The sequence below is a fragment of the Lindgomyces ingoldianus genome (genome assembly GCF_010093535.1).
Source record: "Lindgomyces ingoldianus strain ATCC 200398 unplaced genomic scaffold BDR25scaffold_4, whole genome shotgun sequence".
Classification (NCBI taxonomy): Eukaryota; Fungi; Ascomycota; class Dothideomycetes; order Pleosporales; family Lindgomycetaceae; genus Lindgomyces; species Lindgomyces ingoldianus.
In genome coordinates, this window is record NW_022985165.1 from 1732947 (window position 1) to 1758761 (window position 25815).

Sequence of the window (25815 nt, forward strand, 5' to 3'; positions counted from 1 at the left end):
CCAGGATCTGGTTTGCTATTAACTGTAATTCAGAAGCTATCGAGGGGAACTTGGAAGGAGGTTAATGGGAGATCACAGCAAACCTGGAAATAGAATCAAAGAAGGGGCAATCTCTAACTCTCTTATTGCTTGCCCAGAAGGAGGTCAGGATCAAAGCCTCCGTTAATCCAAAAAGACAAAAAGGTCACTCAACCCATGTTTCTATAGGAGAGGAGTCGTTACTTGTTCTACCAAAAGTTTTTACCACGTTATCAGCCAACCTCTGACCTCCCCAATCCCTCTTAATCTCATTCCATCAGGAACATCTTTCCCAGCCAGCGAGTTATTCAATGGCGGAAAGATATAATTGACGCCGATTTAGTGTCTAATAGTCCCTCCTTCCATAGCTATCATCTCCACCACCACCGTAGCCACCAGATCCATAGCCACCAGATCCGTATCCCTCCTGACGCCTCTCTCCATACTCATCTTGTTCGCGTCCATAGCTACCAGATCCGTACCCCTCCTGACGTCTCCCTCCATACTCATCTTGTTCGCGGCCATAGCCACCGCCACCTCCTCCGTACGGCTCCTGCTGCTGTTGCCCATAGCCAGAGGATTCTTGTCGTTGTTGTCTATAGCCCCGGGAAGAGTACGAGTCCCCTCCATACCCTCCTGATTCCTGCTGTTCTCCATACCCTCCACTCTCACCATACCTCCTCTCCTGACCATACGCATCACTCGTCCTTCCCCCTCCGCCACCATACCCTTCTCCACTCTCGCGCGAGTAGTCTGCCGTACGCCGTTTCGGGCTTTGCGATTTTCTCTTGTATTCGCCTGAGTCACGGCGATTGTACGCATCATCGTCACCAGAGTCATCTCGGTCATCGCCATGCTTCTTGTATTTCTTCTTCTCTTCCTTCTCACGCTTCTTGCGCTCTTTCTTTTGGCGTTTTTCATACGAGTCTTCACCAGACTCTTCTTCTTCCTCCGAGTCTTTGCTGTATTTGTCTTTCTTGCCGGATTTCCTGGGGAGGTATTAATATGCGGGTCTGGCCATTGGGAAAGTTGAGCGGGGAACCTACTTCTTCTCCTCCTTGTAGTACTCGCCATGGCTATCGAAGCCTTCTCGCGTCTCTTTAGAACGGTATTGGGCACCACTGTCATAGTTTCGTTCCTCACGACGTTCATATCCACCGGACCCGCCATAGCTAGTTGTCTCAACCTTTTGTTGATAACCATAAGAGCCACCACGCTCATCTTGTTCCTGGCGCGAGTACTCCTCACGGCGTCCACCACCAGGGTATTGAGTCTGCTTATACTCTGCCTGGCCATAGCGTTCAGAATCATCGTACGACTTCTTTTTGTGGTGGCCGGATTCGGAGTAAGATTGCGAGTAAGAGCCATCATCGCCATACTGCTCGCTCTTCTTACCCTCTTTCTCTTCGCCGCCGAATGCGTCACCAAGTAGACCTCCGCCAATGCCGCCAACGAGACCACCAACGATGCCGCCTATGGCACCGCCACCAACGGCCTCACTGGCGAGCTTGCCGGCTTCATTGCCCATCTTCTGGTATGGATCGTTGCTCTTACCACCAGACGAACCACCCAAGGCAGCTCCAAGGAGATTTCCGGCACCACCTTTACCGCCAACCCCGGAGAAGTCATTAGCCATACCGAGTGGTTTTCCACATCCGTGGCCCTTGTCATGGACACCTTCTTTGTGATTACGTCCGTTTTGGACACCATCACGACTAAGCTTGTCACGTAGATCATCCTTGGCACGCTGAGAAAGGTCACGCCACCAGTTCTCAACAGTACGGAACATGATGTTGCGACCGTCCGAAGCGCCATCATCACCATATTTACGGAGAGCGGGGTGGTGGAAGACGCCAGTAATGATGCGCTGAATGTTACGGTCAGCGTCAACTCGCTCGTCGTCCCAGCATTCTACAATCTGGGGGACGACCCATTTTAAGACCTCCGAAGCAATTCGCCCGGCCGGCTCATTGAGCACGTTGCTAAAATGATCCTTAGAGAGCATGGAATGAGTAGGGTCAGTCGAGTTTTGGTCGTTGAAAACAATGTGCTGTTTGTCTCGAGAGCTGGCAATAACCTCCGAGGAACCCGTTTCGAGCTCGGCTTTGACTTGGTTGATGATGGGCAGGACATACGGTGCCAAGAGGCTGAACACGAAGACGTTCACCTGCTCCTGGACCTGCTCGATGAGCTCCGGAAGTACTGGAATATTTTCGATGAACTCAGAAATTTGCTGCATGATTTCGTCATGAAACTCCATGATGGGGTATATTTGCTTGACAAGTTCATCCATCTGCTGAGTAAAAGCCTCGGGCTCCTTTGGGGTAATCTGCATGTTCCCCATTTGAGCAGCGTTAGCATTCTGCTCGAGCTCGTCGGCTTTTCCAGCTTGGTCCTTGCCGCCGAAGATGCCTTCCGGAAGCTGATTTAGAAGATCTTTGATCATGCTAGGGTTCTGTTTATTCTGAGAATCTGAGATAGCCCCTTCGAGCTCCTGAATCTCGGATTGGGTGGCTTTGTCAGAGAATTCGCCCATGACAGAGTGTAAGAAGTCTACACCACCAAAGGTGCCAGTTACGATAGGATAGACCGGACCACGAGCGCCTTGGACGCGGAATTGAGCATTGCGACCAACATGAGGGAAAATGTCGCGTTCGCCCATTTCAATCAAGGCAAGTTCGGTGTAGTTGGAGTGAGCCGAGTAGTCTGCCCATTAATTAGCACAGCCAGCGGAACAATGAAGCTCCGTGGGTTTCTTCGCGTACCTTCCAGGCAATGGCAGGCGGTCCCAAGAAGTCGAAGAGCTTCGTAGAAATCGGCTTTGTTCCCACTCCTATTAGAGCGACGGCCGAGATCGATGCATCGGCGGAACAGGTCGCGAACCATGCCAGCGGAGGTGGTGATGCCAAGGTCTTCTGAGGCGATGTAGTTCTTCAAACCAGTGCGCTCATCAACACTCAGCTCACGCCTCTCATCGACGGGACCTCGGAGCCGACGGTCATATTGTCGGGCATCGAGGTTGTCGGCATAGTCCTGTCAATTTAGTCAGCTACTGGGACTTTGGCTTGCGATCCGGACCTACTTTGGGGTTATCGATATGCTCCTCGGGCCTGTAACAGCCAAGTCTATCCCTGGTAACCTCGAACTCCTTGGTGCCGTATCCGAAGCTCAGGAAGCCGAGGACCCAGAGTAAGATCCGGATAGCTTCCGCAGAGACCATCTTGACAGTTCCGACCTATCACCTGATGTCAGCCGCTATATCGCAGTGAAACGGAGTTTGAGAGAGAAAATGGTGGCAACAGGGTCTGCACATACGTCGACAGCTTGAGAGTAGTCCCCTGTAACACTCAGAGTTAGCTCTACTACTCATACCTTTCTCCAGCAGAGACACAGAACATACGGAGCCAATTGCCAAAATACACTCGCTTGACGTCCATCTTGCTGAATTTCTTGCCGGTGCGAGTGGACATCAGAATGTTGAGAAGGGTGTCCTCGATATCCCCATGACGCCAATTCTGCCCCTCAATCTTCGCTAGAGAGGCAATGTTTCCCGCACCAAAGGCATGGGTTGGGCCGACCCAGAAGATCAGGAGAACTACACAGGGCAGGAGGAGAGAGCCAACGTGCAGCTTTGGAGGCGGCATGGTGGCGGTTGATGGAATTCAAAGAATGTAGGGTGCAATAGGTCGAATGATGAAAGATGTGTAGGTGCTGGAGAAGCTGTCGGTAGGTGTTTAGGAGGCGTGTTGTTGGCAGACGTAAGGTCCTGTTTCAGCTTGCTCTTGTCCGTAGTGGGGCAACGACGTGACATGTGACCTAAGGAGGGGTGTGTGTAGCTGTATTCGCCATAATTGGCTATGCAAGCGACAGACTTGAGGTGGCAGACGCATGATCGCCGGAAAATCAGAGCTTGATCTGAAGCCACTCGTACCATCACAGGGAGGCTGAGGCAGCGCACCTCAAGGCCAGAGGATCCTGCAAAATTTAACGTCGAAGGTCCCTATGACTTCGCGCTGGCTGTAAATCAAGAGAAGGTAGGGCTGACAGCTTGGATCCTGGGTACAATTCACCGTCACGTGGAAAAATCAACCAATCAGAGCATTTAATTTCCAGAAATCCGAGAATATCTCTTCGTACGGATGCATTCATCAAGCTCTAGATGAAGACGAATGGCATCCAGGAAAACTTGCTCTGCCCGCTGCAAGGTAGATGGAGAGCCCACCGCCTCGCTAACTCCGATCCATGGTTTATACCCCCCCGAGAACTATATGTGATAATAAAGAGGCCCCGCGAAATACTGGCCTAGATTATAGCCCTCTAGGCAGACCTTCGCAGGACTTGCGCGTATTTTTCTCCACCTACTCCACCTGCAAGTCCGCCTCGTCCAAGAATAGGCCTCTTCGGACAGGCCTCTCTCTTTGAAATCTAAAATTCATTTCAGTCGTCCGGGCTGCAATCAATATCTTACGACGCAGTCCTCCGACCCGACCACCTTGTGCAGGCATTCGAAAGATGTTGCAAGGTTACATGGGTGGACACGTTCCCCGTCGGTGGCCTGCAGTGTCTTGACGTCTGGAAGTGGACAGTGGACAGCTGAGACTCGCTAATGGGACCGTGGCAGAAGGACACGGATAGTATGCCGTCATGTGGTCTAGGGGTGAGGGGCTACACGAAAGCAACAACAAGGCGCAGCCGATAGGGGAGAGCCATCGAGTTGGAAACAGGAATTGCGGGATAACTCGGGCAGGATGCGTCCGGCCAAAATGGGACGCCCAGATAGAAGATCGGCCGCGCACCTGACGGGAGGAAAAATTAGATGATAAATCGATGTACAATATGTGAGGGACACAGAGAACGAGGCGAGATTGTAAGTCGTCCCGATAGTAGACCCTGTGGCGTGAACTCCATTGTAAGGCGACAAGAAGAGTCGTACTCCGCGGGGCCAAGCGAATATTGTATTCTCTGTGTATGCGAGCACTGAGTGATGCAGACATGGTCTGACTCCCGCTGTCAGTTACTGTGATAGTGACAGCCTAAGTATAGACCTGTCAAAAACTTGTCCTCTCTCGTCTCTGCATCCAGCCATGAGTGGCAGAACGCTATCCCACGTTTCTGTGTTAGTCCAATGTAGGAAATGCTTGCTTCAACGAGGTGAATTTCATGCCGTGGTACGCCCGCACTGCGACGTACGTGACTCCAGTTCAACAGTGGAGACTGTACTCAGTACCACCTCGCGAGAGGAGCATTAGGGCTAAGGCAGGTCGACGCTTGCTTGCATTTTGACAGCGCGTACAAAGTTCCGCGAAGTACGAGATGACAGCTGCAGGTCGTCTGACTGGGTTTCTCAATTCCATCTCTTGCATTTAATGTAGCTATCAATGCTTCTCTCGTGTCGCTGCATGGTTGCAGGTGACAGTAAGGCAAGGAGAATTCGGCGACACAGCAGATCCAAGGGAAGTTTTAGCAGTCTTTGTCGACGGCTGGTCGCTCGATGAGACCACCATTAGACAAGGAACGTCCAGAAGCTAGGATAGACGAATTCATCTTCAAAGATCCGCCTGACTTGCTCTAGAACAAACGACTCAACCTTGCCAACATTCTTGAGGACCTGTTTTCCATTCTCCTTATCACCGATCTCGCTTTCGACCCTGATGTGCTCGAGGAGGCCGCCAATCCTGGGTCGACAGACATTATGCTGTTCTGGGGGCTGGGTGTCCGTCTGAAGGGCGCCAAGGCTTGTTTCGCCGCCGACAAGGGCATCGGCATCTTCAGGAGAGAGAAAGCAGAAGTGTGCGCGCTTTCTAATATACGCTAGAATGGCTACCCCATCAAAGGTCAGTCCAGTGATGTTCAGCTTCAACGGAATGCCAACAAAGCTTGGCATAGGATAATCAAGGAGAATTTCCGCGGTAAGCGACATCTTGACGTCTCCAAAGTACTGCACATGTGCAACGACTTGGATGTCTTCGACCCTCTTTTCAAGCATCCGCGGTGGGGGGGAAGGAGAAGGGGTACGGTGAAGTCTTCCTTGGGAAGACGAACCTGCTGATTCTGCGGCGGAGTTTCTCCTTGGGGAATCGTGCTGGTGTTGAGAAGAAGGTCGGGTACCAGGATCTGGATTTGATTGTGGTGTCAATGTCAAGGAGCCGAAAGACGCGGCATTCCGAAGGCGATTCTCGGTCGGGGTTGTTGGTCGGCCATGAGGATAGTCGGGCCAGCCTTGAAACTGAGCCCCGGCTACGGCAGCTAGTGGTGTAGTTGCACCAGACAGGCCGGCCCCTAAAGGAAGATGAAAGTAGTTGATGTTGGATGTCCCTCCTGGGATGCCTGGTGTTGAGGCTCTGGGGAGGAGCGGGCTCCCCAGCTGCTCGGCCGGCGTCAGCGTGGCCCGGAAGCTGGGTGCATTCGTATTGATAAACGGAGTTGCGCGCGGACGTGCTGATGAGTGAACTTCTATGTTGGACGGCCCCTTTTCCGTGTCTCTCAAGCGTCGCTCCTTTGCCGTCAACGGCGGAGCGGAATAGCCTCCAACCGTGCCGCGCGGGACGGAAGGGCTTTCATCATCACCCTCGGGCTCGTCTGGGTAATCTTCATCCTCTTCGTAGAAGTCCGGAAGGGGGTCACAGATATCCTTGATTTCGATCTCTGGTGGCACGCTGCCGAAATCGAACGAGTGGACCTTTACGGATCGGATGAACCGAGGCAGCGTCACTTGCTGGAACTTGTCGTGAATGAAGGCACGGATTGATTCTGCGCGGGCGGTCCCATCTGCACCGCCCGTGAGTGTCTCCCAGTTGATATCAATCGACATCGTTATTCGACACGGGTCGTGGTGGATAAACGGAGGTCGGATGGGTGCACTACTTACCTGCCCTGGACGAGCCTCATTGCGCACCGGGTGTCACGAAAATGCAGCGTCGTCACCAGACAGCGAAAGAGCATCCCAACACCAACATCGCTCAATAATCACAGTACTCGAAAAACTCTCCACCGCACCTCGAAAAGCGGTCATGCATTCAATCGACTGTATCACGCTCCCTGTCCGCCGCCGCTGGGGTCCCTGTTCTCTGCCGCATCCTTGTCGCGTCGTCTAACGCATACTCCAAGGGATATGCCTCAGGAGAGGAGCGTGGCGCCATGTTGACCCAAGTGTAGTGAGAATTTTCATGATCACAATTTCAGAAGAGGGCGATTTGGAACCACATGCTATATAAAGAGCCAGAGGGCAGAGCCGCATGGTGCTGCTGCATATGCTCGTTCATGCACGCAGATGCCGAACAACGCCCTCGCAGGAACTTCGTTGCAAATGGATTGCGTGACAAAGAGCCCAGGAGTAGGCGTCAGGCAAGCGATCGAGACGCAGAATCGCGGGTAAGGCTCGAGGGTGGTAGACGCAGCCTGCATAATAAGCCAAATAGATTAAGTGGTCAAGCGCATTCCAGCTACCCATGGTCGTACCCCATGGACTTTGATATCACAACCTAGGGCAAAGTCCGCTGATACGGCTGAAGCCTGCAGTCTACGCCGGAGGACGAGTGGAGTGACCGGCTTTTTGGCATTGGTCGTCATATTGATGTCCCGTTGCTCTTTCGAGCCAACTCCGTGTATGAGGCATGAGGCCTTCTGGAAAAGACAGCGCCCCCTAGCTTGCAGCCGAACCAGGCAACTGAGCTATATCAAGCCTGATATACGCCTCATAACTCGGCTATATGAAGATCACGTCGGCGGTATATGACACTGACGGGCTCGCCGCGACATCACATGAAACCCAAGGATCCCAATCTTGTCGAGTACCCTCGCCGCTTCGCTGGAGCTGCAGTTGACGACGTGCATGCGGGAGACGTATTATCACAACGGTCGAGACATAGCTGACCGGGCTCAGACACCTGTGGCTAACGGGCCGTTCCCCGAGCAGAAGCGGGAGGATCGGAGGGAACAAACATGTCTCAGCTCGTCTGACTGTCCTTCGTTTCCAGGTAGAAGCAAACGCCTCTTTCCAGGCCGAGCCGTGCTGCATGCCGGAAAATACTGTTAGTCCACATCACATATCACGTCCTATCACACTCAGACCCTGGGCACCATCTTGACCCTCTCATCTACACTCACCTAGACCCAATAATAGCGATGGCTGCAATATTGAGGGAAATGCGACCAATATCGATAGCGAATAATGCTGTCGCAGCGTCTTAGTGACATGCAAAATTGGGTTTGAAGTAGGCTGCCGGCCGTCGCAGCCGAAGCCCACTTACTACCAGCATCTGTCTGTAGATAGGCTACGACGTCTCCCCATACCGATTGGCGAGAAATGGAGCTGTATCTATGGCCGTTGCTGTCACTGGTTCGTAGATTAACCGCGGATGTTACACGCCTCGGAGTCAGTGGTGTTAGTGATAGTCTGCAGTTTGCGAAACGCTAAGAAGAGCGGAGTTTGAAAAAGAGGAGGCCCATTCAGAGACAATCCATCCTTCTGGAAGTTGTCTGGGCGCGCCTCGGCATTAATTCGACTCGCTTTTCTGTCTGATGGTTCTCGCTTCCCGGCATCGTGGAAGGCGGTCTGTAAAAAGACGTAGCAGTAACATAGAGGATATAATGAGGAGAATAAACCCATTTAGCCCGTCTTTCCGCCACATGAATACTCCAAAGAAGAAAGTCCCGTATTGATGTGGAAAGAAGGTGCTGAGTAATACATGATAGGAAGTGCTATGCAACACCACCCCGTATTCAAACGCCGGACTCACGATGGTCCATGTGGGTCCCAATGCCCGTCCAACGCCTGAACTTTTTTATCTCCGTGACGCCGTGAAATGCTGCCTACGGTGCGTGGGCGGGCTCGTGGAAGTGGTCAAGCCCGCCGGGCCCGAGGTCTAAGTAGCAGAGTGAAGAACTGAGGTGAGGAACGGCCTGCGTCTCTGCTCTCGACACCCGTTTGCGTGCCACCGGCCGTCATGGGGTGTCGTCCGGATAAAGTCTGCGGTGGCACACTGCGATAAGATTTGTCAGACCGTGTAACGCGTAGGCGGGCCGGCTGAGGCGGCCGATGGAAGCGGGTACCTGTCAGTGATCGCAGTGATCGCACTTCTCGTCGTGTTTGACGTTCTTGGTGTTGAGCACGCCACAGACGGCGCTTCTTGACGTCGCGCAGGGGGCATCCTCCATGATCTGGTGGCCGCAGCTATAGTGGTGTACTACCTTGGTACACATGCTGGTGGCGGCGACAGGCGGATTGGTGCACGCCGAGGGAGCGTCAAGAGGAGTGGGTGGTGCGAGGACGCGGGCGTTGTGAAGGCGTGCAAGGCGGGGGTGATCTGCTCGGTGCTGATTGGCCGAGAGCTCGTCGCGGGGAGCTGTTTCTGTGGTGTGGGCGTTGTGTACTGTGTCTCGACGCTCGAAGCTCGAAGCTCGACGCTCGGCGGTACCTTGGGGCAATGATGGAGCTTGTGCAGCAGCGTAGAGCTCAGGCTGGAGGGCTATGGGGCCGCTGAGGAATGGAACGGTCTGGGGCAGAGAAGTCTGGAGGAATTGGCTGGCAGGGAGTCCAAAAGGGAGTAGCTGGGCCGTGGGGTGGTTTTATAATAGAGGCATCGCAGCGAGCCCGAACAGACGGTGCTTCTGGCAAGCTGTTAGATTACCTTTGCAACATTGAGTGCGACAGTCTTCTACAGCCGTTGGCCCCGTGCGGAAGGCAAGGACATGTATGTACGTACAGCGGGCGTTTGGCTTCACCCTACACAGCGACAAGGAACACACGACAAGGGTCATCCCATCCTATCAAGCAGCAATCTGCAGACGACGACCGGCGCGCTGTTGGTGACGGCTTTTGTCCGCACCGCCAATGACCATGCCTGGAATCGCTCGAGTGCAGAAGTCTCTCCATCGTGCCCGCGCCGCATCAGTCCGCCGCCTCCTCATGCGAGAGGCCTGCGAAGCGCTCGCGAGAAGCGCATTGAGCGGCAGCGGACAGAGTCAAGGCGGCCCAGCTGAGAGAAACATCCGCTGCTCCAGTCGCAGGCCAGACAGACGAGCGCCGTCGATTTCAAATTGACCAGGACTCTTTCAGGAGCTCGCTTCTCCGCGAGTCTCACATGGCAGACGAGTCTACTGACTTTTGTTTCCAAGGTTGATAACAACTATAATAAAATACCACCTACAGGGCGGCGACCATGGAATCCCAACATTAGCCGGGAGTGCACAAACGCTAGGCTACACTCTGGCAGATCCCCAGCAGAGGAGAGGCCACCAGTCCTGTCACGGAGCCTCGACACAGACAGGCACCTCAGCCATCAGCATCAGCCCTGTGGATGGCGCTGCGCAAACATGAACCCTGGGATCTGCTTGTATCATGGTCGTGATTGTGGGACGTTTGATACCTGCGATAATATTGGACTGCGCATCCGCGAAGGCTAGCTGCAGAGCGTCACGCATTGCATGCCGGCAGCCTCGACACAGTCACCAATCACCCCAAACTGGCCGTCAACGCTCATCATCATGGAGAGCGAACAGAGCTCGGGCTCTGTTTCCTCTCCGTGCGGCCGTTGTCGGGAGGCCCATGCTTGAATCATGGAGAGCGGTTCCCCTTACCCCAATTCGCCCAAAAGGAGCACGAAAAACTTTCCAAAGGGTACCATTTCTGGAGGTACCTGTCGGAGCGTCGTTCGTACACAAGTTACCCATGCTCGCTCCGAAGATTCCAGTGCGTCCGCACATGGCACCCATGTCTCTGCAGCACGAATTTCTGAGCGGTTTTTGCGCGTCCAGCTTATCAAGAACGGACGAAGCGTCGTATCCGCGCCAGAGTGCAGCACATCAAGAGAGACGCGGGTGGAACATTGGAGCCGCCCTGGCCAAGGACAGCGTCCAGAAACAGACTGACGCAGCCAGGAGTGACCGCACAGAGTAGTCCTAGGGTTGGCCAATGTCGTCTCGAATAGTACGGCTCGGCTGTGAAAAAGACGGTTGTGTGTTGGACGATAATTTTCCGTTTCTCCGTCCATTCATAGGACGGCGTAGTGGGTCAGAGTCAGAGCAGGCGATCTCTTATGCTCGCGGGGTCATCTTTTTGAGATTAAAAAGGGACATCTAACTTCATCCAGGGTCTCGAGTCAGGACTAGATCACGCAATGGACGTCAGCGGTAGAAGTTAAGCCGAGATGAAGAGACGAAGCAGCATCCACGGCTGTGTTCATTTGCCTGCGTCCACTCCACCGTCCTGGGCTGCGCGAGGGCGCAAATGCCGGCCGCGTGACTGCCGACGAGGCTGCCTGAGCCCATCTAGGTCCCTGGTGTCCTCGAGTGCACAGCACAAGCAGACTGGTAGATCCAGAGTAATCTAATAATGAATTCCTGTGTGCGGCAATGTTGGACGTCAAGGTGCTAGGCGTGCAAGGCACATTCCGGCCGCCTCAGGTTTCAACGGCGGGCTTGGGCTTTTCGGCTTGCGTCAACGCCTTTCCGCATTTGGTGCTAGTGCATCGGCCCGATGAAGATCGTGACACTCGGGCGACAAAAATTTCGAGCATCTGATGCTGCTCGACCAGCCTGCAAAAACCTCTAGTCCTGCTGCCAGGCCGCGGCCGATAGAAAAGGACATTTTCGACACTCGACTCGGCACTCGACAGGATTATCCTCACCAGCCTCGCAACATGAAACTTCTGTTTCAGGTCCCGTGAGCACACCAGGTTCATCCGTGCCGTTCGTTTTCTCCAACATCCATCAACACCGCGGTCCTTGCCTCAGCACGACTTCTGCGTACGTGCCCTGCCTCGCCCTCTGGCGTGAGATCTCCCAGGACATCCGTCAAGCCTTCAGCGACACTTATTATCCGGTCGACCCCTTTGCAGAAGTACTGGGTAGCGCCTCTCCAGTCTGCGCCGGCTACGTTCGGTTACAGAGGGCTCTCATCGCGACGATGGATGGCCTCAGCTTCAAAAACAGGATTGATCACCGAGTCTCCCCGCTAGGTCCTCCTCTTCAGTCCAAAATGCGGGGTGTCAAATAAAAGCAATGTCTCTCCTGACATGGGGTGCAAGATCAGACTGGCAGCGACATCACCATGTGAGTCAGTGTTTCGCTGCTCGCATCACAAAACTAAGGTTACTCGGAGCTGGATAGAAGAGGCTGCACAGCCCGCCTTCTGCTCTGCTTCTCCACCCGTAGAGATCGGAGGGGACACCTTCGATCTCAGCTGCCTGCATTTTCATGCGTTTTGTGGGGTATTCGGACAGTTCCGACCATTCCTCAAGCTTTCAAGACGCATACACGCTGGAAACGCCGCTCTCAGCCATGAGATACGAATACGCCATGCCTTCCCTTCCGAGATTTCCTCGTCAATATCGCCTCGAGCAAGTGGAAATCTCTCATGGGCATGAACTAGTGATCCTGATGGCTGCGCGTCCTGGTTCCTTATCAAAAATAGTCCTCTACTTCTAGTAATCCGGGGTAAGCTAAGTCCTACAACCAATTCTTTCAGATTCTATGGTCGAACCATATCTATTTTCTTCTTTCCTGCTTGGTCACACAGTTGATGGCGATTCGCTAGTTTAATCACGCGATATCTAAATTCAAGCGCCATTTGCATATTCTGCAGCTGGCGATGAGGCAAAACTCACAATCACCCACGTTTGTAGCCCGGAATCATAGGATTATTACGTCTTGCAACCATGCTCTCCTGAATATAAAAGGGGTTAGGAATTCATTCCACCGCAGTCCTCTCTTTCACTATCGCACAAGTGAGCCGTTTCTATTCCTTCGTCATTCCTGCAAGTCTTTCCTACTGTCAACATCAAAACAAACCTTCTTTATCAACAATGACTACCGAGCCTCGCCACGTTACTTTTGAAGTTACCGACAAGATGGTTGAGCGTGCTTCTAGCATCACGGATGCTTCAGGTTCAAAGACCGAGTGCGCTCATCATATTCCAAGGCGGAACTTTGCATTCCTGCCTTTGGCTCCAGTCATGTCGACCACCTACCCAAAGCGGTCTCCTCCGACATCTCCAAAGATCGAGGTACTTCCAGCAGATATCGCCACCTTATATATCGGGGAAGATCTCGAGTCAGAGAGCGCTCAAACCAACGACACCAGGCCTTACTTCCCCAAAACGAGGCGATCCAGTAGCATGAGCAGCATCGAATCTTTCGGTCGGCGGCGCTTCCTGAAGCTCAACCCTGTTCATGGCGGGGGTGAGGTCGGAGTACCCGATTTTACTCTGGCAGATTAAGAAGGATGACTTGGTTATTGCATGAAGGTGTGCAGGAAAGACAGAAGCATGGCTCGGCTAAGTGCGATCGGTTTCACAGCGATGGTGCAAAATACCTTTTTTTCTTCTGTACATACTCATGCCTATCTTCTTTTCAACATTTGTTTTGGTACTAATTTGTAGGGGAAGGAGGAGCATGGACAGGTTACCGATGGTCAGACTGGACGATCTTCAGCCTATTACAAGAAGGATGTATATCTCGTGCTTCACAGCAATCATCAAAAAGTTTTCTTTTGCAGCCATCACATCTATCCCGAGCAGGCAACAACGTGTGTTGTCCCCAAGCATGCATTCGCTTCTCCTGCGAGGATGACCTCCACGGCATACCCCTCTCCTGCATTGCTGACAAAGTGCACCAATTAGCAATCCTGTCTTCCCTGTACCCCCCACACCATCATTACCAACAGCTCTTCTTCACATGCAAGCCCTAGCCGGCGATGAAGTGAATCGCACTGCATCGAAATCTTACCTTGAGATTACACACCCATCTGGCGTGATCTCCAGGGCTGATAGCCATCAGCGACTCGCATAACGCCAGTGACGGGTCTGTGGCGTCGCTTATGTGCCAAGATTTCAAAGTGGTAGGTTGATGCTCTCTCTCTGCAGAAGCGAGTCATCGCAGCGTCGTCAATCCAGTAGGTATCTATGAAGAGCCGACGGTATTATTTGTGGGGATCGACAAGGAAGATTAGAGCATCGATCATACATTCTAAAAACAAAGACAGAAAAGGACAACGTGGTGTAAAGAAAAGGTAGGCAAGGTTAGGCTATCTGGTAACGCCTAAGCCAGCCAAACTCGCCCAGCATTTAGCAAGATGCAGAAACGGAAACAGAGGGCTATTTCTAGACTTTGGCGCTTTGGAAATCAGGTAAACCGCTTTGGAGAAACACCAAGGTTTGAGGGGTCAGTCTTTGCCGGAGCTTGGAGTTTCGGCCGCAATGTTTCTTTTCACGGGAGGTCGACGGAGGGCTTCCCGAAGAGGGGCAGTTGGGCTTTGTGGCTGCGGGATAAGAGCAGGGGAGGAGAAATATAAGTTCTGGACTAACTTGTCCCAGCTCTTTCCGAGCTAATCGTCTGGCCTCCTTTCAACGGCTATCTCGCTCGCTTTCTGATTAAACCTTGACCCCTCTTCCTCCTCACTGCCTGCTTGATGGCTGCTTGAACAAGGCAGAAGTCTGACTGATGCCTGCTGCAAGTTCAGCTCGCCACGATTGCGTGGGATATTCGTAAGCACTTTTTTTTCCCCCTAGATGCGGAGTTCTGCGTGAAACTGTCAAATGCGCATCGACTTATTGGTAATAGCATTCTGCCATTCTCCTCACGTGTTTTATCACCATCACGTTTTACAATATGGCCAACCTGAGTTTAGCTTGTCACTTTTTCTGTCGCTTATCCTCTTTCTCTGCTTCGTCATCGACTTCAATTCGTTAGGGATGGGGGTTTAGTTTACAGCATCAATCAATTCCACTTCCCGATCATCGCCACTGCGAAACCCAACATCTCAAACTTGGATTCGCATGCTAGTTCAACAATGAGTATTCGAATTTTCTCGACAAAAGCTGGACATTATCAAAGCACCAATTGAGTAGAAGATTTGTAATAATCCAAGGTGCCCGGGATAAGCAGAAACCGGGCTAGCAACGGCATTTCGCATGGAAAATGCGACCGCCACAATAAAAACTGTGGTAGGCAAGATCTACGATCGAAAGAATATCACCACTACCTGGAGGATTACCTCCCTCATATACGCTGCACAAGATAGATCATAACATCAAAAGTTGTCTAATCGCTGCCCTAACTCTTTATATTTGAGAAATGCATGTGCGAAAATCGAGTCGCTTCGCAAATTCTTACCAAAAGACTTGTGAGAGCGAAGAGTGCCTTGACTTCGAAACAATCCAAGAAGGTCACAGATCTCTCGTGAGATACGAAAGATGTGCAGAATAAGAGCTGAGGGATAACAAGCGGTTTTGGTGTCGAGCAGACGAACGCGGATGATTGATTGAAGGTCGCGAGTGAGGACAAAATAGGGCCTATGCTGCTTACAGACCCCTTTACTCTAAAAATGGGAGAACTTTTACCCTTATATTATGTTGTTCATGTAATTTGGGGGACATTAGTGAGTGCTGAATTCGCCACTTCTACCAAAAGCGCATCCCGGGCGTGATGTCCACGCGCGAGCCCCTGGTGCATTTGGGAATTTCACCTCTTTGAATCGGCCCGCCAATGTCACGTCGCCGGTGTCCTTACAGATACCTCACGCGAGACTCCAGTCTTTCTGCACTTCTCGCCAGTCCTTGGAATCCGTATATCTGCAGACAAGGCCCAAGATATCCGTGGCTGTACCATCAAGTTCTACATTCAGGAGGGCAACTAGGGCAATGTTAGAAACAACACCCCGGCCTTCTTCATCCAAGATGCTATGATGGTCCCAGATGCTATCCGTGCTGGGAAGCCGGAGCCTCATACTGAGGTCCCTCAAGCTCAAATAGCCCATAACAACTTCTGAGACTTCTAGTGTATGCATCCCGAGGCTACGTACATATTGGTGTGGACCCAAATGACCGAGCTATTCCTAGGTCTTTCCGAATGGTGCGAGGATTTGGCGTCAATACTTCCATTCTTACTAACGAGAAGGATGAGACATTTCATCAAGTCTACATTTACCCCAGAGCTCAGAGTACGCAGCTTTGTGTAGGATGAGGCTATGAAGACCACGGTTCAAGATATGTTCAGTATGGGAGGTGTTCTAACCTACACACGCTAACGTGTATAGACCTTGACTTCTAGCATAAATACTTGTGGGAGACTATTGAAAACGGCGCGGTTCAAGGTGAAAGTTTGAAGCCCAAGACATCCTCGACATCACAAAAGCTTTGCTAGAGTAACTGGCATCCTTACGCTCATTAGCGAGCTTGATTTCAACCACAATCCTGACGAGTACTCCTAGAAAACAGATCAGGTCACATACTGTACTAGTCACGTTATTCCTAGCATCAGCTGTCCCAATGACACTATTCAATGAAACCACGACTTTTCTACTTTAACATACAATTAACCTTCCTCAAAGCGAACTGGCAAGAAATACCTATCAACAGACTCGTGTATCCAGTCATGGACCACAACTAAGGCGGCACTATGCACAATACATTCACCAAAAGAACTGTCAATTACTAGCCAAGCCGCCTCGAAAGTATTCCCCGGCAACCAAGCAGGAAGGCAGGTACGTCGACTCAGCCAAGAAGATAACGGGCATGAAACCACGCATACGAAGCAAGAGATTTAGGGAGCACTTCAGCCAAGCCAAGCTATTCTAGAACTCACCTTCACAGATGGAGAAAGCAAACCCTCCAGCAAACGCCTCACCCCAGACCATCATCCTGAAGGCATGCGTTCACGCTATTCGCCACATCTTTGTCCCCAGCGGTACATCCACCATCTCCAATTTCCGCAAAAACGGCCGAGCATTGCGCTGGCTTCGTGAAACTATTGGCGTAGCAGGCGGAGCCGTTACCTTCGTCAGATACATGCCGGCCTGGCATTAGATTCTCTGATTTAAGAGGGAGCGAAGGATTTTGTCGATGCGAATTTCTTTGAGGATAGTCAGCATAAGTGTTTTCAGAGGGAGTTGGAGGGGTCGCGGGCGAAGGTTGCTAGTTGGTGGGCTGGGGTATGTTGAAGGGTTGGTATACTTCGGGGATGGGATGGAAATAGGGCCATCTGAATGCTAATAGAGGTTTCCAGAACGAAGTGAGAATCACCGGAAAATTATTATCTAAATGCTGGTTTTCAGGGTCCAATATCAGATGCAAGTGTATCATGCCGATTAAAGGGCAGAACTAGGCCTGCAGAATAGGAGTATAACGTAAGTGTCTCATCATCATTTTGACATTTGAGTGTAGAGCGTTATCTACCATTGAAATAGCTGCATATCGTAAATACAATAGAGGCGATCAGTTATCTATTCATTATCCATTTAGCGTGCATATCATCAATCACGCTACCAAATTCTCAACAACAACCCAAACCATCCTCTCCTCTCGCTCTGCCCCCCTCTCCCTCCCCCTCCCCACCATCCCGAACCCCATCCTCTCCCCTTCCCCACCAAACCTCGCTCTCCTCAACTTCCTCCTCTCCTCCCTCCTCTCCCACGCTCTCTCCTTCCACTCCCTCTTCGCCTCCCTCTTCAAAACCCTATGCTCCCTCATCTTCTCCCTCTTCATGGTCCTATACTCCTTCTTAATCTCCTTCTTGCCCACCCCCAATTCTTTCAACTCGTTCTTCACGCGCTTGGCTTCAGCTTTGCTCTCCCGCTTACATTCCTTAAGGTGCATCTTCCTTGTCGCCTTTTCACGCTTCTGTGCTATTTTGAGCTCGAGTGCGGTTTTATCGGCGGAGGCGCGGGCGATGGCTGCGTCGCGCTCGCGGGAGATAAGGAGAGGAGACTTTTTGCCTTTGGCAGTGGCGGCGGAGGCTAAGAGATTGATTTCACGGATGCGGGCGAGGAAGATAGATTCGGGGTCTGGGTAAAGGGGTTCAGGTTCGGGGTTGGGATGGGGGTCCCGGCCGGAGTCGGAGTCGGAATCAGAGTCAGAATCTGAAGAGTCTGAGGAGTCTGAGGAGCTGGAAATGGATTCAGTATCGGAATTGTCGTCGTGCTCGCCTTTGGCCTCATCCTTGCTAGTATTCTTGCTTATCTCTTTCGCTTTACTGCCTTCCTCCCCTACATGCACACCCGTCTCGCGGGCCCTAGTATCCGCACCCACATCATTCCCGATATTATTAGGATTCCCACTGAACCCAGTAGCCCTCCTCTCAATCTCTTCTCCCCAAGACCCTGCCCTTCTCTCAACCCCATGACCCCAATCCTCAGCCTTCTTCCCAAATTGCTCTCCCCATTCTGCCATATGCTTCCCAAATTCTTCACCCCACTTCCCAATACTCTCACCCCAGGCTGCCCAGCTATTTGTTTCTCCAGGACGAGGAAAGGGAGGCGCGGCTGCACGAGGGTTCGGGGCTCCGCAGCCTCTACGGCCCCGGTGTGGTGGAGGCCATGCACCGGGTACACGCCCCATGCCCCAGCCGCGGCCACGCTCGCGGTGGTTGCCCCAGGGTCCGGCCCAGTTGGCTTGATTTTGTGTCCAGTGGCCCCAGTTTCCGGGTCCGAATGGCGGGCCGCCTCGGCGGCTGCCGTGGCCGGGGCCGAAGGGGAATTGGGGACCAAAGCTTGGGAATGAGCCTGGAATAGGGCCGGGAGGAGGCGTGGGGATGGAATGAGGAGGGTCCTCTACAGTTTGGTCTTCTTCTCGAGGCTTCTCGGGACCGCTGGGTGGAGCGTTGTCTCTAATAACCCCAGTATCTTGATTCTGAGAGATTGGATGGGGTTCGGGTTGGAATTGGGATTGAGATTGTGGATAAGCCTGGCAATGGATGCGCTCGCTCATTTCCCGCAAGACTAGCATCTGTGAAGTCGGTTCTGGAACGTTGTTTTCAAGTCTCTCGATCCAAGGAAACAGCGACCCGGCTCTTTGCTCAGCAGTACTTGTTTCATCAAGCACACTTGCCACTGCACCTGCTCTTTGTCCGCGATCTTCGGGGATCTGGAGTGCGGTGGTCAGGGAAGAGAGAGACCGGAGAGAGACTTTGAGACCGCGAGGAGCGAAGAAAGACTCATTTGTGGAGGCGACGTAATTCTGGATCAGGGATGACCCCTCATCAAGTTCCGCATCAGGGCGTGTGAGCTGCTGGGCAGTTGTGCCAGTGGCTAGACAAAGCGCATTAAGTCCGTCCAGGAATTCTGTGAACTCGGCTGGTCTGATGGAGTGTGCGTGTAGGGCTTTCGCATATGCTCGTAGAAATTGGACTGGTTCTTCCGTTAATTCCGGGAGGGATTCGGTCGAGGTGTCGGGCCATTGCCCCGGCATACGGTGCATTTCTCGTGCTGTGGGGGCCCAGGGTGGGAAGGCAGTGGGACCGCCTCCTCGTCGTTCTCGTCGTCCATGTCCCCGATGGCGGTGGCGGGATCCTCTACCCTCGACGGGACGCAAGGATGGTAGTCTTTGCTGTGGAACGGCAACGACGCGAGTCAATCGAGGCGCAAAGCGAGCGTCGGCATCGGGCTCGTGTTTTGTGAACTCGAGGGCTCTACTCAGTAGTACGGCTGTCGGATTAGGAACAACCCTCGTAGCTCCCGCACTGGATGATATGTGCCCAACAGGGATGTTGTTCGTCGGTAAGGTATTTAAAGGCATATTTGCTACAGGAATGTGCTCCACACCTTCAACCTGCTGCACAGGAATACTGGTCCCCAAGCCCCTAGAATTCCGCCGATTCTCGGGCTCGAATTCATACGCATGTGGGTTGTCCAGTAGATTCCCACTTACCCTTGTCCGTTGTGTCTCTGGACCCGGGGGTGCCATGTAAGGATACTGGGTGTCGTTCAAAACCAGCCTATGAATTTCTATATCGTTGGGATTTGGTGGAGTCCTGCCAGCTCTCGCATCCTCGAGCGCCTGCTGTTGCGCTTCGTCGTAGGAAGGAGGGAGGTCATCATAATGTGGACCTCCGGGGCTGCTGATAGGAGTGGGCTCGAAGACATCGATATCGGGGTCTTCGGAAGAGAGATCATCTGGGAATGTCGAGGAGCGAGGTGTGAAAGGGATATTTGAATTGGAGCCTGCAGTTGAGTGGGGTGGTGGTGGAGGATGGATGTTGAGCTGAAGATTCGGGTTGGTTGATGGTGGGAGAGTTTTGTCCACCATAGTGGGTGGAAGTGTCAATCAGACTTTTGAATAGGTAGAAGAGAAAGATACCTAGGTAGAGAACAAATGCTGTCCAGGTCAGAGGCAAGTAAGCAGGGGCAACTTTAAGCTTGGAAAGAAAAAGGTGGAGTGGGATTAAGGTTGAAGGAAGCCTCGAGCTTCGCAAGGCTCGGCGACGCCGTCAAATATACACACGCGTCATAACCTTTTTGCGATCAAACCACGCGGTGTTTGGCAACGGCTCAGAAGATTGGACAGCTCGTATTGTTGCTGCCTGAACGAACCGCGCGTCTTACGCACGCAATCCTCTTTCCAGCTGATCTCGGAGAGTTCGCGAACTTTCGGGCCCGATACTATCCGTCCAGAAACGGTAATTTTCACCAATATTTCAAAAGAGGGACATCTTCGATAGAAGAACAAATATTGGGGATTGAGAAGACTTGAGAGCAATTTGCTGCGGGGATATTCTCAGGGCAAGACGAAGTCAAAGGTGAAATGTTGTTGCCTAAGGCACATCATCGACGCTGCTTCGAAGCTTCCATCGAAGCTCATGCTGCGGGGTCAACGCCACTCCGCGCGTCCCCCTGGCTGTGGCGTAGGCTCCCTTCAGGCTTCATTGCCAACGACAAACGTGTCATTCAACCTCCAAAGAAGTGCAACGACATGAGGAAGGGAATACGAACCAATGCGCGTCTGTGCAATTTGGTCGATCCCACATGTGTCTATAATGTTGGCGAAGAGTAAGAGCCGTTCTGCAAGACCGAAAAACACTTCCTTGGGCTTACCCAAACCACGTTCCATCCTCAAAGTCCACACCCCAGGGAGAATGTCAACACAATACAAATTTCCTGTCCCAAAAAATAATTATCGCCCCTGCCATCTTCCACATTAGGTGATGAGATGCAGTACATGAAGATCAGGGAATCTAAACACACTTATTCCTGTTCCTCATCCTCCCTTGAGGAAAATAGTGCCCCCATTAATTTCACTCCCTAGTGGAAATATGCACGAACAGTTCCCCCTCCGACATAAAACAACTCTTTCCACAATCCTCCATATCTCGTTTCCCGCGCTGAGTAATTTCGATGGCTTCTAGTTCAGCAACATCTTGATCAAGATTCTCAACATCAGGTACGAGTCGTCTATCCTCAATAATGCGGTTGTCACCGCATTCGCCGACCTCCCCTCGTTTTGCACGCAGCTCTGGAACAGCAGAGAGTTGGTCGAATTGTGTGGAGGTGGAGATCGGGAGGGTGACGGTGGCTGCTAGAGGGCCCGGATTAGTATGGAAACATACGTGAGTCTAAAGAGATATCCATATACCGGTAATACCTCTATTTACGCCAGTGAGGCTGATAGTCGTGAATATCTTGAAAGTTCGGTGAAGAGAGGGCAACTTACAAGAATCCGCATTATAGTTTGAAGCGAGGCCGTAAGGAATGGTAGACGCAGCAGTGAATGGGATGAGAGAGAGGAGAAACTTCATCTTGTATTACATAAAGAGTACCTAGCAGAAGGGCCTTGGAGGATTGAAATTGCGAATATGAATGTACTTATCGGGGGGCTTGAAGCCTAAGATATGAAAAGAGTCTCATGGAGAGGGAAAGACCAATTACATGATTGTAGGTATGCAAAGGCAAAATCAACCCAGGTGCAGGAAAAAAGCCCCGCCTTCTACATGGGATTCTAAGATAGAGAACTAGTTTCATTCATGCATTTAGGCCGGCGCCCCACGAACTCCCGAAAGATGAGGGATTGGTGGCGAGTGGACACCCGATGGTGGAACTGCTGCAGCCAAGAAAAGACTGGTCACATGGAATAATCAAAGTCTGGAGCTTGATGTTTTAATCATGAGGATCCCGAGGCTTATCTTTAGTCGTTATCTTAGCAATGGCGTCCATCGAGAGCTCTGGGCGCTTAGTGGTGTAGTCAATCATCGCGGGGGTTATCTGTGAATATAATTTATTGCCGAAGATTTAGACTCGAAGCTCAGTCTCATCACAGAATTGAAATTTCAATGTGCTCTTCACTGCGAGAATTTAGTTCAGTCGAAGCGCGTCGCGGATGAGTCCACCAGCATGTCGACCCGATGAACTTCTCCGACTTTGTAGGAGCATTCAGGGGTATATCTAAATTGGTAAGATGTGGGTTGTGCGTTGCTGGTAGCGGTAAAGCAACCATTCAATGATGGACTGGCCCATAAGCCCTATCTTCGCGTTGGGAAAGGATGGTGATGAGAGGTGATGAGAGGCTATGAGTCGTGCGTAGCCCACTCATCTATCCACGTCCAGGCTATTGAAGTAAGCTCGATGTCAGGACGCACAAGGGTTTCCGTTATACCGAACGTGCGGAATGTACAGTGGATGACGGATCCTCAACCTTTACAACGCGAATCCATATTAGTTTTACCGACTCTTTGCCAGAACCTCCTCAAGTATGTGCTTGGAAATGATACTCATTGGATGAAATATTACTAATTTTCATTACCTAAACCTATTCTCCATTCCTCCATCGTATCAGCAAAGGGGTATCTGTAACAATAAGGAAGGTAGAGAAAAACATGATTAGAGAATTGCGAGAATCAGACCAGACTACACTTTGAAAACTTTGCTGAAGGAGGAAAATTCAAGCTTTTAGGTTAGATGCGAGTAGGAAATTAAAAAAGTTGCTGACTTTTCATGTAGGATTCTTCATGAACCAATCCGAACTCGCATCGACCATATAATTGGTGATATTGAACTCGTTGCTGGGTGTGCCGTCTGGCATCTGCAGAGCTCCGTCTGTGTTGGCACTGGCGCCGTAGCTCATGGGACCATCCATAGAGACAGGTAGTCGAGGCATATTGAAGAAATCAAATACGTCGAGGTATTCTAACTCGTTTGGACCTGGAGTTCGAGCAGGCGTCACAGAAGCAGGTCTAGTAGAGGCATGCGTCTTAGGTTGTCGGGAAATCAAAAAGTCTAGATCGAAGGCACAGCGACGCATGTCTGCAAGAATCTTAACTGTTGAAGGGGTAACACGTTCGCCATTGACTCCCGCTGGTGCCCGTTGCGATTCTTGATATTCATGAAGAACGCGTGAAAGAAGATTGGCATAACGAGTGCCCACCTCCCAGTACTGACCGATCTCTCGCAAGGTACTGACGAGGAGGTTGATTGACTGATCGACACGGTGGTCGATCGTTGACCCGTGAACAAGCAGAACGCGAGCTGCCACCCAGAGAGAGAAAGCGAAGGGTGGGCCGAGCTTCGTGAGAAGATTATTCTCTCGAATGCATGCGCAAAGAGCCGTAATATTCTCCACAGCATTGAGGCATCTTTGGCTAGCGCTGAAAGAAGGGGTGAAGATTGGGGACCGATGGGTCGGATAAGCTGCGGATGAATGTAGTCGAATTACAGTGCTGTTGAAGTTAGAGGATGGGTATGTTCATAAAAATAGTTTGGAAGGGCGTGCTCTCAGACTTACGTATGGAACGCCGCGTGAAGCATGACTAGTCCACTATTTAGAGTCTTATTCACTCCGGGGCCGGAGAAAATCCGGGCAGAGTTTCCGTATTCTGCGGGAAGATTATACTTCCACTGCTCGATAGCACTATCAAGCTCGCGATACTCGCCTTGCCATTTCTCCACATCCGACAAGGAGGTAATATCCACAGGCTTTTTCAGGAAATTGTGAATTCGAGACAGAATGCCGAGGATCTCCACATAATAAGAAAAGGAGCCAAGGTTTTCCGGCCGGTTCATTGTGTAGTCGGACCGCCCAGAAGTCTGGAACCATCTAGTCTCAACCGGCACATTGCGATTGAACAGGTCGTCACGACATGGCAATCTACGATCAATCTCCTTCTCGTCCATCGCAAACTCGAAGGCTGTAGCAACAGTAGCGTAGCGATCAAGTAGGTATATCATCCAGAACAGCCTCCGCCGGCTCTCCTCTTCGATCCAATCCTTTGGCTCCGGCAGAACTATGGTTCGCAGAGTGTAGATGGATGCGTATTGAGGAGCAACCATTGGCGAATACGTCTCCATGGACAAACCTAGTTGAACAACGGATCGGGTGATGAGGGCAAGCATGTTCCACCCAGGAGGGCCATTAGAGCAGCCCACAACATCCAGAGACAGGATGACGAGAGCTTGAAGTGACTTTACAGAGCTGTTTTCGATACCATAGAGCAGGACCTTCTCCTTAGATGTTCGATGGTAGCTGTCTCTTTTCTCTGGACTTAGACGATGGTCAGTTGAGAACTTCAGAGTGGTGGCGACTATGGAGTGCAGGATGATCCTGTCGGCTTCGTCCAGACTCGCCTCCCCAAAGAGTGAATTCAATGTCGTCTGGCGATGCAGGATCGGACACCATGGGTAGATGTGTTTGAAGAACAGGTCGACAAGGCCGTACAAGAGGTCATACGGGGGGAAATCGGTGTCAGTTTGTCCCATGGTCGCCTGACCAGCGTGTGCGGACAAGGAAGGCGCGGGGAAACGGTCGTTGCTGAATCCTGCAGGAGCACCTGAGCCATACACATCTCGCTGCAGCGGGCCCAACGAGTGTTGCATCTCATCTGGCGGGGGCTGGTACCCATTTCCCACAGCTGGCGTAGATGGCCCCTGTCGCGCGTCTGCAATGCCACCCACGAAGCTGGGCGGAAGCTGAGGCTGTTGGGAGAAGACAGACGGCTTCTGGAGGAACAAGGCAGTCTCTGGCCGCGGAATGTGGGGGGTCTGGAGTATGGGCGGCGTTCTAAACACGGGGCCGTCTTGCGGCGAGGACCCTGAATGCGCGATTTGAGAGTTGGACAGCTGGTTGCTCGACAGCTGCGAGATCTGGTTCTGCTGGTGGTGGAGCAGGGACTCGAGCTTGTCTGCGCTTGCCTCCATCAGCCAAGTGCACCTCCAAAACACGTCTTGCGCACTCATCTCACTCACCCAGTCGTGCCTCGAGCTCCCTTCCGTAGCCAGCGCGCAGCCCAGGCTTCTTGCGCGGCAGGTACGTGCAGGCCGAGTGGTTCTTCATACACCATCCGCAGCTAGGCTGACCGCGATCGCACTTCACCTTGCGCTGCTTGCACGTCTCGCATGAGACAGACAGAGGGCGTTTGCGCTTCGCGGTGCCATTCTGGCTGCGGTTGGCCTCGTCCGCGCTCGAACTCCAGTTGTCGTGGTCATCGTCGCCCGTCGGCGAGTGCTGGGACAATTTGGCATTGGAGTCTGGGCTGACATAGTTCTGGACTTGGGTATTGGCACCTGCCAGGTCCATCGCGGGCAAAGGCCTCTGGAATGCGATGTGTCGAGCGGCACTCAAGCAACCATCGCAAGAGCATTAACCCGAGGAACGAAGGTGATGTTCCCCGCCGTCGGAAGCCAGTTTTGGCGCTGGCCCGGCTGTGGGTCAGATCGAGTATTTATCGATGTTCAGCGCTGTGAACGCTGTTGAGTGGCTGGTTGCGCTGACTAGTGCTGTAATCCCCCCTATACGTCTGCGAAGGCTCTCTATTCACCCGTCGTGCGAGCCAATGGTGGCTTGTCTTACTTCCTTCGACCACCATCACCACCCACCAGCGATCACGTTGAGGCTCCACACAAAAGCCGAAGTCAACATGGCCTATCTCTTCGGCATTGCTATTGCAGCGAGATTGCCCGAAAGGCAAGCTGACACCGCCTCTAGTGTGGTATTTCTTGTTCAAGAAGAACCTCCCACAAGAGCGTGTACACGTATTTAATAGTGCGCCCGCCTCAGCTGTTCTGTGCCTCATCCCACTCCTTCACCCGTCATTCCACTTCCT

At 52.0% G+C, this 25815-nt stretch overlaps 11 protein-coding genes across 11 annotated transcripts; 3 read left to right on the top strand and 8 right to left on the bottom strand.

Moving 5' to 3' along the window:
* Nucleotides 1–703: 703 nt before the first annotated feature.
* On the bottom strand, nucleotides 704–3781 carry BDR25DRAFT_89992 (Het-C-domain-containing protein). The gene is made up of 5 exons (XM_033699211.1): nucleotides 3419–3781; nucleotides 3334–3356; nucleotides 3101–3253; nucleotides 2784–3051; nucleotides 704–2724 (listed from the first exon to the last, which is right to left on the bottom strand). The coding sequence occupies exons 1-5, from the start codon at nucleotides 3660–3662 to the stop codon at nucleotides 1061–1063; spliced, it is 2352 nt and encodes a 783-aa protein (XP_033552875.1). The 5' UTR covers nucleotides 3663–3781; the 3' UTR covers nucleotides 704–1060.
* Nucleotides 3782–4490: 709 nt separating this feature from the next.
* On the bottom strand, nucleotides 4491–5266 carry BDR25DRAFT_90001 (uncharacterized protein). Its single transcript, XM_033699212.1, has one exon. It carries the CDS (start codon nucleotides 5010–5012, stop codon nucleotides 4542–4544), a length of 471 nt encoding a protein of 156 aa, XP_033552876.1. The 5' UTR covers nucleotides 5013–5266; the 3' UTR covers nucleotides 4491–4541.
* Nucleotides 5267–5521: 255 nt separating this feature from the next.
* On the bottom strand, nucleotides 5522–6829 carry BDR25DRAFT_211268 (uncharacterized protein; the record flags this gene model as incomplete). Its single annotated transcript, XM_033684679.1, has 2 exons — nucleotides 5522–6487; nucleotides 6566–6829. The coding sequence occupies 2 exons, from the start codon at nucleotides 6827–6829 to the stop codon at nucleotides 5522–5524; spliced, it is 1230 nt and encodes a 409-aa protein (XP_033552877.1).
* A 1914-nt stretch (nucleotides 6830–8743) lies between these two features.
* BDR25DRAFT_90015 (uncharacterized protein) lies at nucleotides 8744–9461 on the bottom strand. Its single transcript, XM_033699214.1, has 2 exons — nucleotides 9070–9461; nucleotides 8744–8999 (listed from the first exon to the last, which is right to left on the bottom strand). The coding sequence occupies exons 1-2, from the start codon at nucleotides 9165–9167 to the stop codon at nucleotides 8861–8863; spliced, it is 237 nt and encodes a 78-aa protein (XP_033552878.1). The 5' UTR covers nucleotides 9168–9461; the 3' UTR covers nucleotides 8744–8860.
* Nucleotides 9462–10208: 747 nt separating this feature from the next.
* On the top strand, nucleotides 10209–11041 carry BDR25DRAFT_90013 (uncharacterized protein). Its single transcript, XM_033699213.1, has one exon. It carries the CDS (start codon nucleotides 10358–10360, stop codon nucleotides 10913–10915), a length of 558 nt encoding a protein of 185 aa, XP_033552879.1. The 5' UTR covers nucleotides 10209–10357; the 3' UTR covers nucleotides 10916–11041.
* Nucleotides 11042–12611: 1570 nt separating this feature from the next.
* BDR25DRAFT_90025 (uncharacterized protein) lies at nucleotides 12612–13327 on the top strand. Its single transcript, XM_033699215.1, has one exon. It carries the CDS (start codon nucleotides 12822–12824, stop codon nucleotides 13233–13235), a length of 414 nt encoding a protein of 137 aa, XP_033552880.1. The 5' UTR covers nucleotides 12612–12821; the 3' UTR covers nucleotides 13236–13327.
* A 1719-nt stretch (nucleotides 13328–15046) lies between these two features.
* On the bottom strand, nucleotides 15047–16543 carry BDR25DRAFT_350308 (uncharacterized protein; the record flags this gene model as incomplete). The annotated part of the gene is made up of 10 exons (XM_033694681.1): nucleotides 15047–15308; nucleotides 15391–15416; nucleotides 15450–15483; nucleotides 15537–15786; nucleotides 15818–15901; nucleotides 15943–16024; nucleotides 16054–16133; nucleotides 16165–16275; nucleotides 16335–16400; nucleotides 16450–16543. The coding sequence occupies 10 exons, from the start codon at nucleotides 16541–16543 to the stop codon at nucleotides 15047–15049; spliced, it is 1089 nt and encodes a 362-aa protein (XP_033552881.1).
* Nucleotides 16544–16607: 64 nt separating this feature from the next.
* On the top strand, nucleotides 16608–17105 carry BDR25DRAFT_350309 (uncharacterized protein; the record flags this gene model as incomplete). Its single annotated transcript, XM_033694682.1, has 4 exons — nucleotides 16608–16793; nucleotides 16847–16945; nucleotides 16990–17025; nucleotides 17082–17105. The coding sequence occupies 4 exons, from the start codon at nucleotides 16608–16610 to the stop codon at nucleotides 17103–17105; spliced, it is 345 nt and encodes a 114-aa protein (XP_033552882.1).
* Nucleotides 17106–18167: 1062 nt separating this feature from the next.
* Nucleotides 18168–20036, bottom strand: BDR25DRAFT_212590 (uncharacterized protein; the record flags this gene model as incomplete). The annotated part of the gene is made up of 2 exons (XM_033684721.1): nucleotides 18168–19138; nucleotides 19307–20036. Coding segments are annotated over 2 exons (1701 nt in total), but the record flags the coding sequence as incomplete, so codon positions are not given.
* An 804-nt stretch (nucleotides 20037–20840) lies between these two features.
* On the bottom strand, nucleotides 20841–21522 carry BDR25DRAFT_339922 (uncharacterized protein; the record flags this gene model as incomplete). Its single annotated transcript, XM_033693454.1, has 3 exons — nucleotides 20841–21239; nucleotides 21334–21339; nucleotides 21438–21522. The coding sequence occupies 3 exons, from the start codon at nucleotides 21520–21522 to the stop codon at nucleotides 21022–21024; spliced, it is 309 nt and encodes a 102-aa protein (XP_033552884.1). The 3' UTR covers nucleotides 20841–21021.
* A 905-nt stretch (nucleotides 21523–22427) lies between these two features.
* Nucleotides 22428–25324, bottom strand: BDR25DRAFT_278813 (uncharacterized protein). The gene is made up of 3 exons (XM_033687710.1): nucleotides 24959–25324; nucleotides 23502–24894; nucleotides 22428–23436 (listed from the first exon to the last, which is right to left on the bottom strand). The coding sequence occupies exons 1-3, from the start codon at nucleotides 25287–25289 to the stop codon at nucleotides 22713–22715; spliced, it is 2448 nt and encodes an 815-aa protein (XP_033552885.1). The 5' UTR covers nucleotides 25290–25324; the 3' UTR covers nucleotides 22428–22712.
* Between the last annotated feature and the right edge of the window lie 491 nt (nucleotides 25325–25815).

Coding starts and splice junctions, on each gene's coding strand:
- BDR25DRAFT_278813 (XM_033687710.1), bottom strand. CDS start 25,289: ATGGACCTGGCAGGTGCCAATACCCAAGTCCAGAACTATGTCAGCCCA. Junction 24,895..24,958: donor GGAGCTCGAGGCACGACTGG/GTGAGTGAGATG, acceptor AGGCAAGCGCAG/ACAAGCTCGAGTCCCTGCTC. Junction 23,437..23,501: donor CTTCACGCGGCGTTCCATAC/GTAAGTCTGAGA, acceptor TAACTTCAACAG/CACTGTAATTCGACTACATT.
- BDR25DRAFT_90015 (XM_033699214.1), bottom strand. CDS start 9,167: ATGCCCCCTGCGCGACGTCAAGAAGCGCCGTCTGTGGCGTGCTCAACA. Junction 9,000..9,069: donor ATCACTGCGATCACTGACAG/GTACCCGCTTCC, acceptor ATCTTATCGCAG/TGTGCCACCGCAGACTTTAT.
- BDR25DRAFT_89992 (XM_033699211.1), bottom strand. CDS start 3,662: ATGCCGCCTCCAAAGCTGCACGTTGGCTCTCTCCTCCTGCCCTGTGTA. Junction 3,254..3,333: donor ACTACTCTCAAGCTGTCGAC/GTATGTGCAGAC, acceptor ATCAGGTGATAG/GTCGGAACTGTCAAGATGGT. Junction 3,052..3,100: donor AGCATATCGATAACCCCAAA/GTAGGTCCGGAT, acceptor CTAAATTGACAG/GACTATGCCGACAACCTCGA.
- BDR25DRAFT_90001 (XM_033699212.1), bottom strand. CDS start 5,012: ATGTCTGCATCACTCAGTGCTCGCATACACAGAGAATACAATATTCGC.
- BDR25DRAFT_90013 (XM_033699213.1), top strand. CDS start 10,358: ATGGTCGTGATTGTGGGACGTTTGATACCTGCGATAATATTGGACTGC.
- BDR25DRAFT_90025 (XM_033699215.1), top strand. CDS start 12,822: ATGACTACCGAGCCTCGCCACGTTACTTTTGAAGTTACCGACAAGATG.